Here is a 16,112-nt window from a genome sequence, read left to right on the forward strand (position 1 = left end):
AAATTCATAGGGTGATGATACCATAGACTTAAGTTTGATACTCGCCAAACTTGAGTTGCTTATCTCATTAAAAACAAGCCTACCACCGGAAAAAAGAAAAAAAAGTGAGATATAAATTTGGAGAGACTTGATATATTTTATGCATGAGGATGATCATGTATATCTCTTGAGACTATATCATTAATATTGGACAATATCAACTCCACCAATCACATACCACAAACTAGAAAGGGATCATAACACTTATTACTCATTACCTTTTTCTTTATTGACCACTTTCTCTTTATAGGTACCAAAGGCATTCTGTTTTTCGAAATGGATTCTCTGTAGCACACGTTCCTGTAGCAATCTGTAGCACACATTAAATGGTTGGAAGAGCACCACATTAGTGATAAAATTAAATCTCACCACTTAAAATCTGGGGAGATCATTAGCTGTTCACTTTTAAAGACTTGGATCTCAATAAAAAAAAAAAACATGTTTTTTGATTTTTTTTTTGTTTAATCAGATCTAAGTCATGGTCATAAGAGGCTGAGATGTTATTATTATTATTTTTAAATACCTTTCTCTCATCCTTTGAATGTGTGTTACAAGGTTGCTATAGAGAATCCACTTCCTCGATTTTTCCACAAAAGAAAAAATGGGTTGGTAGTATCTTAAAACTTAGAGTTGTGATGAATGCACGCGGTTTTGGTATGAGGTTGGGTACGCGATTGACGTGGCAAGGGCACAAAATAATAGATCGTTTTCATTGGGATACATTGGGGAAAGATGTGCGGTTCTGTGCCCTTGCCACGTCAGCCACATACCCAATCGCGCACCAAGACCGCGTGCATTCACCATTATTCTAGAACTTATTGTGGTGATTTTTTAATCACGCACGTCTTGAGATTGGTGTATTAATTTTGATGATAACAATTACTGCTCGAGATGTAGGTATTATAATCTTGAGATATTTTATAGAACTTTGGCTCTACGGTCGGGGATGTTATGTGTTTTGCATGTTACGTTTGGCTTGGAGAGTTTCCTTTGGATCTGGTAACTTGACCTCATGAAGTTTGGTTGATCTACGTGTAATGCTTATGTTCTTAGGTCCCGTTTGATTCAGCTGCCTGAATTTGTTGTTAGAATTTGCTGTCAGAATCTGCTGTCAGAAGCTGAAACACTGAAAAGTTTGTTTGATAGAGCTTTGTAAAAGTGCTGTGCTGTTGACCAGAATCTGGTAATTATTGTTTGATACAGCTTCTAGAATCTGCTGTATTATGGTAAAATGACCAAAATACCCTTGAGGTTGAAAGAACACCCAAAATGCATCGAAAATTACCAGAATACCCCTATAAATATATAATTACATTAAATATATATAAATATAATAAAATTATATAAAATATTAAAAAAAAATTGTATTAATATTAAAATATTTATAATTCTAAAAAAAATTATAGAAAAATTTATAATTCTATAGAAATTTCGACATCATCTCCTCTTAAAAATGGACGTATGAAATTTTCCTGATAAACAAAATACCTGCATAATACGCAATGTTGATAATGCACCCAAAATACATAAAAAATTATCGGAATACCCTTATAAATATGTAATTACACTAAATATAATAGATTTATATTAAAAAATTATATAATAATTTGAAAAGATTTATATAGTAATTTTTGTTCTTGTAAATGGTGATTCTTTTATTATGACAGTATCACAATGCTATAGGGGCAACATGTTAATTGTTATAATGCTTTGGTTACCTTTATTTCTTTAAACTTTTAAAAGATATTTTTGCAAATAGATCCACACACAGCTCAGCTATGTTTTCCATGGATCCTAGACGCATACCGTATCACGTTGACATAAATAATCTAAGGGTATTAGAAGGATCTAGGTAACCCAAGTCTAATAAATCATGGTTCATGGATTTAATTTTCTTCATTGCAAAATTGTCTCTATGAATCTTCCAAACTATCCCCATTTTACAGGCCAGTTTTAACAAGAAAAACTCACAAGTCACAATAGAGCAACAACTCTTGCATAGCCAGTCCAATATATTCACTCTATTATGATGTTCCTAGTCCTGGTATTCCTTTCCCGCAACCACAAATCAATCTCTAGTGATCAACACAAAATACGGACTGGTCTTTTTTTCCTTTGACATATCATCCAAAGAAGATTGTGAGAATGGGGCAAATGGGGTGTTGCAGTTGGCAGTCTAACCAAATCTACCACAAAACAGTCTCAACCATGTACCACTATACTTTTGCATACAACATATGAGAACTTCCCTCATACTCACTCTAAATTTTTTTCAATATTTTTTTATGGGTAAAGGTTTTTTTTAACATGTAAAGGAGTTCAATTAAGAAATACTTTCTCGAGCACTTAACAACTTTGTACTTATTATTAGCAAGGTGAAGTTGGTTTAAATGAAGAACTCGATGAAGTCTGTCACCACGGAAAACTGAAGCAGTCAACCAAAAATAACAAATGCAAAGTTATTATTTCCTACTCATTAATCTTTAATAGTTTACAGGATTCAGCTATACGTATGGTTGTCAGCGTCACAGATGAAATTTATATGAATACACTGGAAATAGATTCAAGCTTAATCTAAATTCAACAAAATACATTGGTTGCTCATTGACAACACAACATGAGAAATTCAGGGGTATTAAGCAGAAGACCAGAAGGAAAGTTTCATAACAGTCCCCATTTATCAAGGGAAATTATGAAAAAATGGCCATATCAAGCACATACATCAATACCGGGATATTTATAGAAGAATTTGATATAACAACCTGTCAACCTAATACACCAATGCGTCCAGCATGACAAAACCGAAAGATAATAACTACACAAACATTAAATTGTATACGATGTTGGAATAATAAAGATTTAAATAGAACATAACATAATAGTCTATGCAATAATCTGCCCATAAAATGGGAAAAAATGTAGCAAGGCTTCTGAACAGACATGACTAAATGCATGTCTAGAATAAATAATGGTTCAAAAGTGAAATAAACTCATTATGCATATACAACATGAGAAGATAAAACAAAATAAAAAGCTTCCAATTATAATTTGACCAAAACTACAGTCAGAAATTTGGCTATCCTCTGAGACTGTTATTAAGTGGAACATAACTAAGTATCTCCTTGATTTATGAATTATGATAAAATAGACAAACCAATGTTTTTGCACAAAAACAAGTAGCAACATTTATGAATGATAAGGATAGGGAAGTTAACAGATAGATTTCACTAAATACTAATAATACTAAGAGCTAAAAATGAATAAAATACAGTTAGATACCTTGCAGAGTGCTCTATATTCCTTCTGAAGGCGCTTGACACGAGACTTCTTCGCCATCTAACAACAATGACAGAAACAATAGATCATATTAGTTATGAAAAATCCTAATTTACTTTTTCTTTCCTAATTCACCACCATTCGAATCATCTAAATGCAAATGAGTTATATATATAGATCGATGTAAACAAAACTCAGAGACAAAAAATCAACAGGAAAACAGATTTAACAAAATAAATAAAACCCCCAAAAATTTATGATTTTTCATTAATATTCAAACCAAAATGAAGAAAAATCGAATCCAAGTTAAACATCAAGAACAAGTTGATGTGAGGTGCTGTCGAGAAGAAGATTAGGAGCTGTGTTGAGAAGCTTGTTCTGAGATCTGTGCGAGTGAGAGACCGATCTGTTCGAGGTTTTGTCGATAGCAAAGAGAAGAACAGAGAAAGAGATCTGTGCTAGAGAAGACGAAAATGTGCGAGAGAGAGATCTGTGTGTGAGAGAGAGATGTATGCGAGAGAGATTTGTGCGAGAAAGAGAGAGATCTGTGCGACTGTGCGAGAGAAAGAGAGAGAGAGAGAGAAAGAGAGAGAGCTATGTGTTCGGTTGACAGAGGAGAAGAAGAGAAGAAGAAAATGACGGGGGCATATCCGTCTTTCCATTCGAACCGTTTTTCGGTGATTGCGTCTCCCGCAAATGCAAAGAAAAAAAGCTAGTTTGAGGAGCTTTTCAAATTTGTGTTTAAAAACGCAAATTTGTAATGCAAATACGTAACGCAGTTTCGTAACAAACGGTGATTTCGGACCTAACCGCATATTTTCAGCGCAAATGCACTGAAATCCGCGTTTTGAAGCGGAAACAAACACCACCTTACATGCCGGATTTGTTTGTTAGTTGTTTTTTTCTTATTTTAACATAGCCTCTTTACTATGGAAAGATTAATATAGGGAACTACAGTAAAACAATAATACAAACATTCCACTCCATATTATATTGAGGTGATTTATATTCTTTGACTGAGCTATTTGACTTTTTTTTTTTTTTCTAATGAAAAAGCAAGAGTTATTTAATCTTATATATTAATTGGGTTCTCACGAAAGCTATCACTAAATATAAAGCAAGTGTTAGACATACGACTTATAAGGAAAAATAAAGTATCTATCATGGCGTTGTGAAACAAATAATCTAGTTGGATTTATATATATATTAATTGGATTTAGGGGTGGGGCCAGGACTTACTTCTGGTGGGGTAATATATAGTCATATATATATATATATATATATATATATATATATATTGGCCAACGTCTTGCCAATGCATTTTGTCCTACATAGGTTAGAAGTTTTGGAATAAGCTAATTTTTGGTGAAGATGATCTATATGATGAGGAGATCATTCTCACACAAAATCAGCTCATTCCAAAACTTCTAATCTCATCAAAAGTTTTTTGCAAAAAATGGATGGTCCAGGATTCTTACATTCGTAAACATAGGGTTAAAAGTTTCAGAATTGACTGATTTTTTGTGAGGATGATCTCATAATCATAGAAATCATTCAAAAAAAAAAAATCCCATTTTGAAAAAATTTGACTGTTGAGAAGAGAAATTCATTAAGAGAAGAGAAGAGAAATTCAATTTCTTTCCACCATGTTTGGATTGACAGGAAAGAACGTAGGACAACTTTGAAATTTTGAAATATCTTAAAAAGATTTAGGGGCAGAGTTGAAATTATAAAATATTTTACAATGGTTTCTCTCCTCTTCTCTCCACTTTTGGAGAGAAAGAAAAAGTGAGATATAAATTTGGATGGTCTTATTTTATTTTATGTTATAGATGATAAGGTGAACATATTGTTAGCCACAATGCTAATGGTACCATGATGTATTTCTCTTGAAAATATATCATTAATGTTCGATAGTATCTTAACACAAAATAGAAAGAGAGTACGACCCCATTTACCACCTGGAGAGAATTGCAGACGAAGCAAACACGTTCAGGCTTCAAACGGTGGATCCTCCATGACTGATCCCAAGCAGTCTTGGGCGGATGAGGCTGAGAATATAGATCTAATGGGAGGTGGTGAGCCACAACTTGGGGCAGATGGAGCTGTCTGTAATGAATTCGTTGGTGTCAACGTTACTAAGACAAACAAAACTAGGCCATCCACGGAGAACAAGAAAAGGAAAGACACCCAAACCCAAGATTCTCCACCAGGCAAAGGTATGGGACCTTTTAATAAGGATTCCAAGAGCTTGGACAATAGGGGACCACCCAAGGATTCGATCAGTGGCACTTCGAAAGACAGAAACAAGAATGGGCTAGTCAACTTGGTAGGACCCAATGTTGGTAATGCAGCCAGAGGAGGGGGAGTTCCCAAGCCTTGGGCTAAGCTCTTTAACTTTACAGCATCAACAAAAAGCATATCCAAGATACCCTTCTGGAACAAGGTCTGGTGAAGTGGGATAAATGCATTATAGGGCACTTCTTCAATGTGAAAATACATTACCTTCTGGTTAAGAATGCAGTAACTGCACTTTGGAAAGTCAAAAGAGCTCTAGAGGTTTGTTCTGATGACAACAGACTCTTCTACTTCAGGTTTGGAGAGGAGGAAGAGATGCATGAGGTCTTAGACAAAGGCCCTTGGTTTGTTGGAGGGAAACTCATGGTTGTAAAGAAATGGGATCCCCTTGTGGAATTGGGAAGAGAGAAGAGGCTACCATACCTCTGTGGATCAAGCTCTACAATCTCCCGAAGCACCTCTGGACCTCAAGAGGCCTAGGCTATGTCACCAGTGGAGTTGGCAAACCCTTGCACATGGACAAAGCCACAGAAGAAGGCATCAGGTTATCCTTTGCCAGGGTATGTGTTGAAGTCAGAGCTGATTCAGATCTTCCTAGAATCCTCAAGGTGAGGATTACAATGAGGTGAAAACTGATGTCAAAGTAGAATATGATTGGTATCCACCCAAATGTAGAAATTGTCGAACCTTTGGACACTCAGATTTTAAATGCCCCAATGGGGGAAAATCCAAGTACCTAACAACTCAAAAGGATTCACCATGTGAGAATGCTGCAATAGGGAATGCCAAGGCAGTAGATACAGGTAGACATGCTACTACTGATGAAGGATGGTCCAAAGTTACTCACAACAAGGCTAAGCCTTATCACAAGGCAGGGAACACCAATGAGTTAGTGAGGCAACAAGAAGACAACTAGCATAAAGTTGACAACCAAAAGGAAGAAGGGGAGGTTTCAGAAGACGAAGAATGGGCCTCAGGAGCAGAGAATGGTGGATGTTCCATAGTTCCTGATCCTAAGACAGTAGAAGCAGCCATTATTATAGGCTACACAACCAACTCCTCATCCCCTGGGGGGAACACAATTGGTAGTGGAGGGAGTTTTGGCCCACCTAGGAAAAGGAACAAGAAGAACAAAGGCAACCCTACAACTAACAGATTCCAAGTTTTGGCTGACTCAAACTCAACTCTAGGAGATGCTAGTGCATCAAAAGCAGCTTTCACTCCAAATGCAAGGGAAGAGAAGGAAGAACACAAGGGATTACCAAGATCTAGCCTTAAAACAGGCCTTGAGGCCAGACAAAAAGAGCTGAATGGTGCCAATGCACAGATTGGAACACCTCGAGAGAGGAGGGGGCAAATGAGACCAGTTCTCAATGAACTTAGCCTCTTGGAATGTTAGGGGCTTCAATGACCCTACTAAACACAGAGAGGTCGGAGACCTCATTAGTAACAACAAGCTAGCCATTATTGGGCTTATAAAGACTAAAGTCAGAAGCCACAATGCAGATATGATCATGAAGAAAATCTGTCCTTTTTGGAGGAGGATAGATAACTACGACAAAGCCATCAATGGTAGAATCTGGTTATGCTGGGACCCCTCTGTAGTTAACATCCTCCTTGTCAACAAATTAGATCAAAGAATTCATGTTATTGTCAACTCTAAGGATTGTAAAGCTTTCTTTCTATCAGTCATCTATGGAGATAATAAAAGGGTCAAAAGAAGAAGCCTACAGGAGGATATTGCTGCTTCTGCCAGAATCATGAAAATGCCTTGGGTTCTCACTGGTGACTTCAACTGTGTAAAGAGCCAAACTAAGAAGCTGGGGGGTAGAAAGGTTAACTTGACAGCAACTGAAGAATTCACAAAATGCTTGGACAACAGCAACATGGAAGATATTAAGGCTTTCGGGGCTAAATTCACTTGGAATAACAACCAAGATTTTGGAAGGATTTGGGCCAAGCTCGATAGAACCCTCGTTAATGTAGAATGGATAAATGAGTTTAATGAATCTGAGGCCATGTTCTTACCTAGTGGGCTATTAGACCACAGCCCATGCATTGTTTCTACAGCCAAGCCACCAAAAAGAGGGAAGAAGCCTTTTAGGTTCTTCAATCATTGGGCTCAAGACGAAGACTTTATTGATGTAGTCAAGGAAGCATGGAACACTAGGGTGGTGGGACACCCACTGCTCAGATTCACCCTCAAGTTTAAGGCTATTAAAGCCAAATTGCGAGCTTGGAACATGGTTAAAAACCAGATTAGGGAACAAGAGCTCAGGAACACCAAAAGTAAGTTGACTCTTGTTCAGACATTCGTGCACTCCCACCCTTTCTTCCCTGGTGCTACGCATGAAGAAAAGAAGTTGTCTAAGGCCTATGCAACTTCCATGAGAATTGTAGACTCTGAACTCCAGCAAAAATCTAGAGTCAGTTGGCTTAAATTGGGAGACCGAAACAATGCATTATTCCATCACTCCCTAAAAGCAAGAAGGGCCCATAATAGGATTTCCAAAATTCTCGACAAAAATGGGCATCCTATCACCGATGCATCTGAGCTTGAAGAAGCAGTTGTTAGACACTTCAAGAATTTTATGGGCTCCCCACCCCCTCCTAGAGATCTTTTCAGCTGGGCAACACTCAACCTTCCAATCCATCTATATAGTTCAGACCAAAACCTCCTTGCTGATGACATGCACGACAGCAAAATTCATCATGCCTTATTTAGCATGGACCCTTTCAAGGCTCAGGGGACAGATGACTTTAATGCATGCTTCTACCATAAAACATGGGACATAATCAATACAGATTTGATTGAAGCTGTCAAGTACTTCTTCCGTAGTGGCAATTTGTTGAGGGAGACCAATGCCACCTCCATATCCTTAATTCTTGAAGTTGTTATGCCTATGAGTTTTTCTGATTTTAGACCTATATCTTGCTGTAATGTTATTTAAAAAATTATTTTGAAAATCCTTACCTTCAAGATAAGCAAGGTCACTCATAAACTAGTGGGGCTAAACCGGTCATCAAATGTGTGACTACTGTTTCTTATACAATCTCTTCCAATGGCTCATTTGTTGGGTGGTTCGAAGGGAAAAGAGGTCTTAGGCAAGGGGATCCTTTATCGCCGTACATCTTTGTGCTCATCATGGAAGCTGTCAACCCATTGTTCCAAGATAAAGTTCAGGCAGAGCTGTTGGATTACCATTCGAGATGTAATAAGCAAAACATTACCCATTTGTGTTTTGTGGATGATCTTCTCATTTTCTCCAAAGCCAACCGTAAATGTGCTTGGGCCATTCTTGATGTGTTAAATCATTTCAGGGACCTCACTGGTTTGGCAGTAAACCACGACAAGAGCTCAATCTTTTTGGTCGACAGAGATAGAGGCTTGGAAGATGAGATTGCCACCATCCTAGGAGTTCGGAAAGGCATGCTTCCAGTCAAATCTTGGGATTCCCATTGCTTTCCACTAGGCTCTCCCTCAGGCATTTTCAACCCCTTGTGGAACAAATGACCAAGAGGATCTCTTCTTGGGAGGGAAGATTTCTCTCATACGCTGGCAGGTTAGAGTTTGTCAAATCGGTGCTCCTCAACATCAAAGTTTACTGGTGCAACTGCTTTATTCTTCCATCCAAGGCTGTGAAGGAGTTGGAAAGGATATGTGCTCGGTTCCTGTGGTCTGGGCCTGACAACCAGAAATCCAATAACATAGTCAGTTGGAAAGAGATTTGCAAACCATATTTCGAGGGTGGGTAAGGCATCATTATCATCGCGGATTGGAACCATGCTGCCATCACAAAGTATGCATGGATGATAACGGCCAACAAGGACTCCTTATGGCTCAGATGGGTAAGAACTCACCTTCTTAAGGGAAAAAACTTTTGGACTTTAAAAATGCCAAGAGATGCTTCTTGGAGTTGGAGGAAAATCTTCAAAGCTAGGGACAAAACTGCTCCTCTAATCTCTCACCTCATAGGCAATGGCCATTCTACTAAGTTTTGGGAGGACCCTTGGCACCCCTTAGGCATATTAAAGCTCGAGTACTTGGCTGATTTTGAAAACGACTCCAGAGTTGGTTGATAAGGTCCCAATTATTCGATTTTGAGACCGTAATTGCACTAAGATTACCATTGCATAAATGTTAGTTCCTTTAAATAATTGCAAAATTATTTCATTTATCCAAATTAATAGAGCTAATGATATATTAGTGATGAGAATGTAAAATACCATATTTTTTCCCTTTAATATTTAGTCCTTTATACATATTTGGTGCCTAAATGTACTCATTATTCTTTTATTTTGATTTAGGATGCAAATGGAGGTGTTAAGTGCAAAACGAAATTAATTAGGCAATTTTGGACAGTTTCAACATCACTTCGTAATCTGGGCATAACTCTCTCATCCGAACTCCAATTGAGATGATTCAAAATGTTATGGAACTCTAAGAAAAATATCTACAACTTTCATGTTTTGAGTTTTGAGAGATATTGACTATATCAAGGTCAAAATCGGGCTTGAAGTTGCTGCACCTGCACTGTTGACGCGAATTTGACGCGAATTCGACGCGGAGTTGATACGGTTTATTTTAGAAAGTTTCCAAATCTGGTGCACAAAAATTTCAATTGAAAACACTACTTTCCTAGTTATATTAGGACTTTATTTTATTTTTAATATTTTTCCTTAATTAGTTAGATTGGGATATTGTTATTTCAGAATATTTTTAGGAGATTTTGTAGGCTTCTAAGGAGGAAAAATAACGAGTAGAAGAAAAGAGACTTGAAAAATATCTCTCTCTTCTCTTCTTCTCGAATGGAAAATTTCTTTTGGGAGTTTTGATTATGACTTTGTGTGGCTAAACTTTTCTAATTGGTCGAAGGAAACGGAAGCCTGGGAATCAATAAAAACTGTGAGATCTAATTGATTTTTATTGTTCAATTTATGCTTTGAGTATTGGATGTTCTTCTATGCCTATTTTCATTATTGGCTCTTTTAATTACTAGGAGGCCTACTAGTTTATTATTCGTTTCAATCTACTGTTAGATTAGATATCAAATCCGTAATTGTTTGATCCCTCTAATTTGTGAATCAACTGAGATTTAATGATTTGCTGCGTCAGAAATTATTAGATCTGAGGAAGAATACTCGACTAAATTAAATACAACTGCTTGTGCTTGTATTATTTAGTTTCATCGATCTCTCTAATTCTTAAGGCTACTACTAGATTAAACTTTTAACGCTTGTTTTGGGTTGTTTAGTAGTTAGGGTTAATTAGATCGCTTGTTTTTCTATTTAACTATGACTAAGGAGAGATAGGAAAATAGTTCCAACGGTGAATATTCAAACTGTGAATTGATATATACTTGCATCGATGATCAGTTGTAAAATTCCTATGGTGGAAGTTGACTTAGACCAATGTTTGTTCTTTTGATTGATTTTAATTCTTTTATTTGAATTGTTCCTTAGTTATTCTTCTTAAAATTAGTTTCGTTATACTTGAAACCCCCCTTTTTATTCACATAACATAAAAACTAGGCTAGATACTCTCCGTGGGAACGATCCTTACTCGCACTAATACATTTATTTTTTTAGGAGTATAGATTTTATTTTTGGTTGCATGCGACAGCACACCAATTAGTGTTAATTGTAGCGCACGTGGAAGTTATCAAATCGCGAAACAATTACGGTTACAATACACGAGCCGAAAGGAAGCATCCAGAAAAACCTCGAAAGATTTGGGCGCCACGTCACCGCGTCGCGGCTAGGCATGACCGCGCCGCGGTCATTTCGAGGAATTTGTCTTCGAGATTTTCACAGAAGCTTCCTATTGCTTCGGTGGTTGTAACTGAATGGGTAGTTTGAAGCGAATCATCCGAAAAGTTAACCCGATTGCCCGAATACGAACATTATAAATTTGAGGGTTGATTTTAGAGAAGGGGTCTTCTCTTTGCTCTCTTCTTCTCTAATTTTTGATTTTTCCTCTCTTTAATTCTCTATAAGTTTCTATTGAGAGGTCTCTTGAGTGTAGTGAGAACATCAAGAGTGCTCAATTCTTTATCTTTGTAATTTGTTGGAGAGCTATAAATAAGGATTTTAGATTGATCATCATCTTCTTCACCCATGTTCTTCATTCTGTTATTAATTTCTGCAATATGAATCTTGCGATGATCGGCTAGACTCTCCATAGAGAGGTCAAGAATGCCGGAGCAATTTCATCCTACTTATGTTGTTTTAAATTCTTTCTTTCTACTTTATGTGTTAATTCTGAAATTCCTCTTAGAACAAGACTAGCAAACTTATACATTCAAATCAAGCTTAGATGATTGTTACTTAGATAAGCTCAAGAACAATCATGCTATGTGAAGAATTGAAGTATAAGTCAGTTACACTTGTTTGAAGTTGGAATTCTCATGAATACTCTTTGGTTACCATCAATGTTTAACTCGATTTATCTTCCGATCCACGAGCAATGACTTGCTACGTGGATCGAGTTATAATTAGAACAAATCAGCATTTTGGATGAATTGCAAAGGTTGAATTGACCTCTCCACACCCTCTTGCTTATATCCTCAATCTCTATTTGTAGTTTCAATTTCATTTACAAATTAGTTGTTAATCTCTTCGCTATTTTTAAACAAATCAATTTTGTTTTTAAGAAAAATCTGTTTTCCAATTCTGTTTTGGTGTGTTTATCCGAATGAGTTTTTGAATCCAAACTGTCCCTGTGGAACGAATTCGACTTGCCCAAAGTCTTAGTTCACATCTTAATCTCTGCATTTATTTAGCAAGATTTACAACCGATCATTGGTCCACATGCGAAGGTCTCTGCAATCATTATATATGGCAGTTGAAAAATCCTAGTAGGTAGAGAAGCTTCATTTCAAGAGATTGCTCAATATCTCAATGATGTTCCCATCCACCATGGCATAGAAGACATAGTAGTTTGGAAAGGCAAGTCCAATGGCACCTTCTCGGTTAGTTCAGCTGTTAAGAACTACATGACTCACTCTAACTCATCTATCTGGGCCCGGCTTGTATGGAGCAAATCTAGAATTCCAAGACACAGCTTCATAGCATGGCTTGCGCTTAAAGGTAGGCTAAAAACATCGAGAAAACTTAAAGATTGGGGGTTAAGAGTTGAGACTTCTTGCAAACTCTGTGGCAACCATGAAGAAGACACGAACCATTTTTTCAATGGCTGTTCCTATTCTAGGCAACTATGGACTGAAATCCTTAAGAGATGTATGCACAATCGTACCTCGGGCAATTGGGAAGAAGAGGTGATGTGGGCCGCATCTAACTTCAAGGGCAAATCAACCATTCAAGATATCAAAAAGGTTATTTTCTGTGGCTTCATCTATCACTTGTGGAGCGAGAGGTGCAACAGGATATTTCATAACAAATTTAACAACCACAACACTATTGTCTCTATGATTCAAGAAGAAATTCAGTTAAAGTTTGAAGATTCCTTGAAAGAGGTCGAGGATAAAGACTACAATTGGCATTTCCTTCAAGCTTGGGAATTTAATGCGACCTTCTCTCAGCCTAGGAGATTTTACTGTTCCTGGCCAAAGCTAGACATTGGCACATGGGCATTCAACACTAATGGCTCATTCTCAGATACTCGAGGTGGTCTTGGAGCTATCATTCGAGACCATGAAGGAATAGTAATTGCTGCTATTGCACGTCGAGTGAATTCAGTCTCAATCATTTATATGAAATACAAGCTATCCTTGAAGGGCTCAAGTTGTGTATCGCAAAAGGTTACCTCAACATTCGGGTTCAAGCAGACTCATTAATGGCTGTCAATATTCTTAACGACCGATGGAGTACTCCATAGAGTGTTATACACTTAGTCCTTTCAATTAGAAGGCTTCTTCTTAATTTCCACAGGTACACCTTCAACCATGTTTTCAGGGAAGCTAACCAAGCGGCGGATTATCTTGCATCCTCCCAAGACTCTATGGAATGTTCTGATGTAGATAATGAAGTTCTCCCTTGTAACCTCGGTTCTATCATTGATAAGGATCGAATGGTTTTCCTTTCTTAAGGTTGTAGCTGGTCTGGGTCTGCCTTAACCCTATTGACCTTTCAAAAAAAAAAAAACTTATTACCTTTTTCTTTATTGACTACTTTCTCTTTGTAGGTAACAAAGTGGTTCTATTTTTCCACAAGCAAATATAGGTTGGCATGGTGTCAAATTCAGAACATGACGATGATGGTAGTGTCTTGGAGCTTATTGCAGTGATTATTCAATCACACACCTCTTGAGATTGATGTATTAATTGTAACTACAACAATCATTGGCCGTGATAGTTACAATGATCTTGACAAATGACAATCACTCTTTGAGATATTTTCTAGAGCTTTGGCTCTACAACTAGGGATGTTGTATGTTTTGCATGTTACATTTGGCTTGGAAAGTTCTCTTGGGATTTGGTAGCTCGACCTTATGAATTTTGGCTGATCTACATGTGATGCAATGCATATGTTCTAAGTTTTGTAGTTCCTTGTGGTAAAATTGGATGATTGAGAGAGTACCATGGGACAGAGGCATCGAAATCCCTTCATTGAAACTTTAGAGTTCAATGATCATTCATTTTAAAATCTGAGGGGTCAGGAACCTTAAGTGGTTGATGTGTTAGTTTTTTTTTTCTAACATGACCTCTCCACTATGAAAAAATTAATATAGGGATATACAAGAAAAAAAAAAAGCACTACAAAGCATTCGGTCCTTATTATTTTAGGGGTATCTGGCAAAGATCTAGATACTTTGATTTCTGTATCTAAACTTTGAAACGCATGGTTCTTTTACACGCCACTTATCTGTATAGATTTTTTTTTACCAATACTAAATTACCTAGTATTAATGATGAATGAATTAACCTGACTTGGCTAGGGATCGGGTCAAGCTTTTCATACCTGAGGTCGGGTTGGGCAACGGCGTTGGTTGATCCCCAACATGGCCCAACCCGTATCGCTACTTAGCACCGAGCTTGACTAACGTAAACATGTGACTTGACTTATAGTACCTCCTTGTTGACCAGTACTATCAAGCTCCACAAACCACAAAAATTTGGCCATTTTTTTGCTATTGGGAAAGCAAGAGTTATTTTACCTTATATGTCATGTAGGGCTGCAACTTGGGTGGGCAAAACTTGAACCTGACCTAGGGTCATGACTGGGCATAGTTAGCTGTTCGACCTTGTAATTTATTGTAATTGGGTGATAGTATTAATTGTAACTATAACAATCATTGGGCGCGAGCACATGTATCAGCCAACCTGATTTGCTCGAACCAAACATAATATAATTATAATCTAGCTATTAGTAAATATAAAGCAAGAGCTGGAAATAAGACTTGTGAGGAAAATGAAACACCTATCATGGGGTTGTGAAACAATTAATCTAGCTGGATTATCTTAAATTTCGTTGGATTGTAATTGGGTCATAGTGGATGGTTCTAGCTGTGTTGTTTATATTGTAATAAAAAGTTGATATTGGGTTCGGCCTCGGATTCGACCAAAAAAAAAAAAAAAAAAAAAAAAAACCAGACTCAAATCACGTTGGGTGCGAGCATATGTATCAGCCAACCCAATTTGCCTGAACCCGAACTTACTATCATTATAATCTAGCAATCTGTAAATATAAAGCAAGTGCTAGAGATAAGACTTGTGAGGAAAATGAAGGCACCTATCATGGTGTTGTGAAACAATTAATCTAGCTGGATTACCTTAAATTTTGTTGGATTGTAATTTATTGTAATTGGGTCATAGTGGATGGTTCTACTGTGTTGTTTATACTGTAATAAAAAGTCGATATTTGTAAAGGTGGAGAAATTTGAAACAAACAATAAGGAAGAAAATGAGTCATTCATTATTGCATCTTACGTAAGTCTTAAGTGTTCTAGTCCAAATATCAAGTAAGGCATTATTCTTCTAATGACCTCCATAAAATTGACAAAATGCACTTGAGGATCATACCATGTTTTCATCCTCTATTGGTGGAAATAAATTTTAGAAAATATTTTAAATGAATTTGACTATGAATTATAGAAAATTTTAGTTGAACATAATATCGTTTTGGCCCACTCGACACAAGAATATAGCTGGGACCATAACAAAGATTTATTCAATTTTTTGAATTTTATTGTTGGTAGTGGGGGAGTCGGTGTTGGCCACCATACAATTCTTATTAAGAATCTATGATGATATGAGTAAAGTATTATGTCTGGGTCCCATAAGCAATGTGATGTGTTCTGATGAGAAATATCTAGTAGTATTAGTAGCATTAATACCTACAAAATAAATCCAATATTCGAAGGAAATTACAAAATAAATCCTCAAAGATAATTCTTGAGGAATGTATATATTTTTTGAAGATAATTCTTAAAGATAATCCGCAAAATACATCATATTTTAATATACATATTTTTTTCTTTAAGAAATCTCCTCCCTTGAATGTGCACAATTAAATATATGTTTAATCGATCGATCAACAAT

General features: G+C 36.8%; 1 protein-coding gene and 1 long non-coding RNA gene across 2 annotated transcripts; one reads left to right on the forward strand and one right to left on the reverse strand.

Annotated features, from left to right (window-relative positions):
• Positions 1–133: 133 nt before the first annotated feature.
• Positions 134–4,188, reverse strand: LOC147393293 (uncharacterized). The gene is made up of 2 exons (XR_015182347.1): positions 3,319–4,188; positions 134–349 (listed from the first exon to the last, which is right to left on the reverse strand). It is a non-coding gene; the product is annotated as an uncharacterized LOC147393293 (long non-coding RNA).
• A 2,933-nt stretch (positions 4,189–7,121) lies between these two features.
• On the forward strand, positions 7,122–13,858 carry LOC147393294 (uncharacterized). The gene is made up of 5 exons (XM_086455100.1): positions 7,122–8,550; positions 8,703–9,041; positions 12,475–13,390; positions 13,504–13,645; positions 13,757–13,858. The coding sequence occupies exons 1-5, from the start codon at positions 7,122–7,124 to the stop codon at positions 13,856–13,858; spliced, it is 2,928 nt and encodes a 975-aa protein (XP_086311226.1).
• Positions 13,859–16,112: the final 2,254 nt, after the last annotated feature.

Source organism: Akebia trifoliata, chromosome 10 (genome assembly GCF_017979445.1).
Source record: "Akebia trifoliata isolate Shusen 1 chromosome 10, ASM1797944v1, whole genome shotgun sequence".
Taxonomy (NCBI): domain Eukaryota; kingdom Viridiplantae; phylum Streptophyta; class Magnoliopsida; order Ranunculales; family Lardizabalaceae; genus Akebia; species Akebia trifoliata.